This window comes from Leptosomus discolor, chromosome 8, assembly GCF_034619465.1.
Source record: "Leptosomus discolor isolate bLepDis1 chromosome 8, bLepDis1.hap2, whole genome shotgun sequence".
Taxonomy (NCBI): domain Eukaryota; kingdom Metazoa; phylum Chordata; class Aves; order Leptosomiformes; family Leptosomidae; genus Leptosomus; species Leptosomus discolor.
The window spans coordinates 29,467,339-29,472,244 of record NC_141398.1 but is presented as its reverse complement, the minus strand read 5'-3'; the positions used below and the strand labels follow the sequence as shown (position 1 = coordinate 29,472,244).

The 4,906-nt window shown below is 55.1% G+C and overlaps 1 protein-coding gene across 3 annotated transcripts; it reads left to right on the top strand.

Moving 5' to 3' along the window:
• Nucleotides 1-358: 358 nt before the first annotated feature.
• LOC147414967 (tubulin beta-2 chain) lies at nt 359-2,586 on the top strand. 3 transcript variants are annotated; one of them, XM_086469544.1, is made up of 4 exons: nt 359-415; nt 886-994; nt 1,200-1,310; nt 1,524-2,586. In XM_086469544.1, the coding sequence occupies exons 1-4, from the start codon at nt 359-361 to the stop codon at nt 2,582-2,584; spliced, it is 1,338 nt and encodes a 445-aa protein (XP_086325670.1). In that variant the 3' UTR covers nt 2,585-2,586. The 3 variants fall into 3 exon arrangements, with proteins under 3 accessions (XP_086325670.1, XP_086325672.1, XP_086325671.1); XM_086469546.1 differs by lacking the exon at nt 886-994 and having other exon boundaries at nt 359-392; XM_086469545.1 differs by lacking the exon at nt 1,200-1,310.
• Nucleotides 2,587-4,906: the final 2,320 nt, after the last annotated feature.

Sequence of the window (4,906 nt, the reverse complement as noted above, 5' to 3'; positions counted from 1 at the left end):
CCGCGCTCCGCGCCTTTGTCCCCGGTGTCAGCGGCGAACCGGGGCGGCGGCGGCGGCAGACGGCGGCACCGGTGCGCCGCGACCGCTCCCATCGAGCCGCGACCGCTCCCATCGAGCCACGCCCCCGACCACGCCCCCGGCGCCCCGCCCCGCCCCCCGCTGCGGGAGACAATGCCGCAGCCACGCCACGCCCCCCCACGCCCATTGGCTCCGCGGCGTTCCCGCATGACGTCACCGGCGGGGGGGGACGCGGCGCCCGATTTAAGGGGCAGAGCGGGGCGCGGCCACTGCAGCGGCGAGTGCAGGAGCGGGCGGAGAAGGCGGCGGCGAGAGCGGGGCAGCGGCGGACACCGGCACCATGCGTGAGATCGTGCACATCCAGGCCGGGCAGTGCGGCAACCAGATCGGCGCCAAGGTACGGAAGGACTCCCTGGTCTCCTGCCTGGGAATCCGTGGCGGTGCCGGGCGCGGGGCGGTGCCCGCTCAGCCGTGCTCCGCGTGTCCCATGGGGCTCGCTGCCCGCCTTCCCGCTCCGGAGGACCAACGGGCTCGTCCCGCCGTGGGAGGGTCCGTGCGGGGCGGCTTCTGGCTGCCGCCCGGAGGGGGAACGCGGGAGGCTTCTGCGGCGTGGGCGCGGCGCACCGCGGGCGGGGGCGAGGGGGGGGCAGCGGGCTGCAGGGGTCTCGAGCGGGCGGGGGAAGGGGGCACCGAGGCGATGCCACACCCCTCCCGTCGGCGGGGGGTGAGGGGCGCGGTAGTGACGGCGTCTGGCTCGGGCTGCCCCCCCTCGTGGCGAATCCCCGCCCGCCACGTCGCGTGGCTTTGGTCAGGGGGGCGCGGGCGGGGCGGTGCTGACCCCCCCGTCTCTCCCCCGGTCCCGCGCAGTTCTGGGAGGTCATCAGCGATGAGCACGGCATCGACCCCACAGGCAGCTACCACGGGGACAGCGACCTGCAGCTGGAGAGGATCAACGTCTACTACAATGAAGCCACCGGTAACGCCCCTCCCTAACGAGCTTCCCGGCACGGCTTAAACGGCTGCTTTGTATTCGCATCCCCGACTGCCTCCCTCCACATTCCTTCACCTTCCACGTCCCGGGCAGCAAATTGCGGGGGGGAGGCGGAAGGGAGCTCAGCAGAGCTCCTGCAGCACCACTGCCGGCTGCGGGGCTGTAACACTGGCGCTGGTTCCTCCTGCAGGTAACAAGTATGTCCCCCGTGCCATCCTGGTGGACCTGGAGCCCGGCACGATGGACTCTGTGCGCTCTGGCCCCTTTGGACAGATCTTCCGGCCCGACAACTTTGTCTTTGGTGAGTGCGTGTGGGATGGAGGGGTCCCAAAGCGGGAGCTCTGTGCGCAGAAAAGGCTCAGAGCAAGCAGGTGGTGACCTGGGTGACCGAGTCCCAGTAGCACACAGTGGGGGTGGAAGAGAGGGGTGAAGCCCGTGGGGCAGGAGAAGTGGCACCATCTCAGTTCCTCCCTGGGGCACTAACGCAGCGCCTTGCTTCTGGTCTGCCCCGCAGGTCAGAGTGGGGCTGGCAACAACTGGGCCAAGGGGCACTACACGGAGGGTGCCGAGCTGGTGGACTCTGTCCTGGATGTGGTGAGGAAGGAGTCGGAGAGCTGTGACTGCCTCCAGGGCTTCCAGTTGACCCACTCGCTGGGTGGCGGCACAGGCTCTGGGATGGGCACCCTCCTCATCAGCAAGATCCGGGAGGAGTACCCCGACCGCATCATGAACACCTTCAGCGTCATGCCCTCCCCCAAGGTGTCGGACACGGTGGTGGAGCCCTACAATGCCACCCTCTCTGTGCACCAGCTGGTGGAGAACACGGATGAGACCTACTGCATTGACAATGAGGCCCTGTATGACATTTGCTTCCGCACCCTGAAGCTGACCACGCCCACGTACGGGGACCTCAACCACCTGGTGTCGGCCACCATGAGCGGCGTGACCACCTGCCTGCGCTTCCCCGGCCAGCTGAACGCTGACCTGCGCAAGCTGGCGGTCAACATGGTGCCTTTCCCCCGCCTGCACTTCTTCATGCCGGGCTTCGCCCCCCTCACCAGCCGCGGCAGCCAGCAGTACCGAGCCCTGACGGTGCCCGAGCTGACGCAGCAGATGTTTGACTCCAAGAACATGATGGCCGCCTGCGACCCCCGCCATGGTCGCTACCTGACGGTGGCCGCCATCTTCCGCGGCCGCATGTCCATGAAGGAGGTGGACGAGCAGATGCTCAACGTGCAGAACAAGAACAGCAGCTACTTTGTGGAGTGGATCCCCAACAATGTGAAGACGGCTGTCTGCGACATCCCCCCGCGCGGCCTCAAGATGTCCGCCACCTTCATTGGCAACAGCACGGCTATTCAGGAGCTCTTCAAGAGGATCTCGGAGCAGTTCACGGCCATGTTCCGGCGCAAGGCCTTCTTGCACTGGTACACCGGCGAGGGCATGGATGAAATGGAGTTCACGGAGGCCGAGAGCAACATGAATGACCTGGTCTCCGAATACCAGCAATACCAGGATGCCACTGCTGATGAGCAGGGGGAGTTTGAAGAGGAAGGAGAGGAGGATGAGGCATGAAGTTGATATGGGTAGGAGTTAAGTATAGTCTGAGCAGGCAAGTGTTCATTGAGAGGAGGAATCTGTGCAGTTGTGCTGAAGCATGCATTCTTTAATTTGGTGCTCTCCACTGTTGCTTCTGTCAGCAGTTTTGTATCCTTGACCGTCCAATGTAACAGTAGTTGCAAAAAATACTTCAGAGTCTTCTGTTGAAATGGTTAACTTCTCAAACATAAAGGCTTTTTGTGTCCTAAACTGTCTCCTCTGCCTTATTTCTCTCTTTAGATTAAGAAAATCTCTTGTAGTTTTTGTAGCTTCACTTCTCAGTTTAATCCTTAACCTCAGTGCAAATTTAAACTCAATAAAACAAGACTTCTCAGGCCATGACTTTAGAAGCATGTGGGAACTGCAGTTGCTCAGCTTAAGATGGTAGCTGATTTATGGAAATTTGGGTTCATTCTTAACAGACACTCCTGTGTCTAACAGCTAATCTGTTGTGGAGGAAGCTGCCTTAGCTAATAGAAATAAGACACTGCACTTTTGAGAATCCTGCAACTCCCATTTATGGACATACATGGCAGGTCAGGGAGAAGGTATTGAATTCCACATTACAAGCTGTCAAAACTGATTTGACAGGATAGCTGTAGGCTTCCCCACTGCCATTTAGCAGCTCTTATTTAACTCGTTCCAGGGCCTATAGTACATGCATATGGGTGGTTGCCAGTGATTTGACTTAATCCTGAGCTGTCCCTATCTTCCCTCAACCCCGTTCTCTAAATATAAAAAGTCCTTGTGGAGAAGCATGGGTCTGTACTAGCAGACAATTTGAGAACTTGATTAAGAACCTGAACTTTCTCTTCAGGCATAAAATTCTTTAATGTTTTCTAAAAATGGCCACTAAGCTGCCCTTAACTGTAAAGGGATTGACTTTTCAGGGCAATCAGTTTCCTTTAGGAGATGTGAGGCGATGGACAGATTTCTAGATAATATAGCTCAAAATACTGCTTAGAGCATACGTATGATCTTGGGAGTGGTCACCTATAGACACCTTGACAGTAGCTGTCTCCTGCCTCCATGTTCCATGTTTATGGGGCTGCTGTTTGCTCTTAGTCCCTGCAGCAGGGAAGGGATCTCTAGCCAGGATGGTGAGAGCAGTGCAGCAGCACCCTGTTGTGCACCTTTGCCAAGGTAAGAGTGGTTTCCTTACAGTGAGGAGGGGGTGTGTGTGTTATGTTGCTGAATGCTTAAAGGGTGCAAGAAGTGAGTGAGTCTACAGTGGAGTCGTCAGTAGTTATAGGGTCTATGAGACTCTTCTTACTCCCACAAAACAAGAGTAAGATCCTCCATGGAGTATAACAGTTATCCAATGTGTAAGCTTAGTTCATCCAAATGTCATTTTAGGGGAGTGCTCCTGTCCTAAAAAAAGGTATTGCTTTGAGAACTGTTACCAGTGCTACAATTACTGTGGTCCTTACTGCTCTGAAAGAGCTGGTATCCACATGTGTGCAACCTCTTTTGTGATCCTTTAATGAAATGCTTGTAAGGAATTACTGGAATAAAGACTTAAAAGGGGGCTGCTGTGCATTATTAATATTTTGGCCTGTTTTGGCTCTGTTAATTGACCCCCCTGCCAGCAGACACTGCTCTGAGTGTACCCTCTTCCTTTGCTGATGGGCCTATTAACCTGGTGTACAGGACAACAGGCAACTGCTAAAGCTTTTCTTCTGTATGCTTCATTTCTGGTGTACACCCTGTAAAGAGGGGTGAGAAGCACTTAAACTGCCTGACCTGTCAGTAAACAAATACAACCATATATACCCACAATAATACTTGTTTGTCTTAGCGCTTGTGCGGTTCTAGGATTAAGCATTAAACAAATTGAGGTTGTTTTAGTAACTGAGTTAATAGGTGCTGCCCCAGGCCCTTTGGGGAAATAGCAGTTTATCTGGTTGTCAAAGTAACCTTCCCTTGAAATTACCTGGCTAGGTTGCACTTGAAACTGTTTATCATATAGCTTTGTTTGTACAGCTGAGAAGGGGAGCCAGCAAAGGAATTTAAACAAAGTTTAACTAAAAGATGAGAACCTAGTCTTTAATAGTAAAGATCTTCCTTTCTGCTGTGGGACTGTAGCAGGTTTCACTAGCGTTCGGCATGTCTAGCTTCTAATTAATGTAATTACACTCTGTTTCTAGCTAACCCTTAAATATAGCTACCCAAGCAACACATTTCACTACAGCTCCCTTACTAGAAAGTAGGACACCATCCTACAATGCTTGCTGTTGTTTGTATTGGGTTTTTTTTTCCTGGAGGAAGAGAAATCGTAAATAGAGATACTCTAGGCAG

What these genes read in the sequence shown, in the direction of transcription:
- LOC147414967 (XM_086469544.1), top strand. Translation starts at nt 359, where the DNA reads ATGCGTGAGATCGTGCACATCCAGGCCGGGCAGTGCGGCAACCAGATC. An exon ending in CTACTACAATGAAGCCACCG is followed by an intron (nt 995 to 1,199) that starts GTAACGCCCCTC and finishes TTCCTCCTGCAG; the next exon opens with GTAACAAGTATGTCCCCCGT. An exon ending in GCCCGACAACTTTGTCTTTG is followed by an intron (nt 1,311 to 1,523) that starts GTGAGTGCGTGT and finishes TCTGCCCCGCAG; the next exon opens with GTCAGAGTGGGGCTGGCAAC.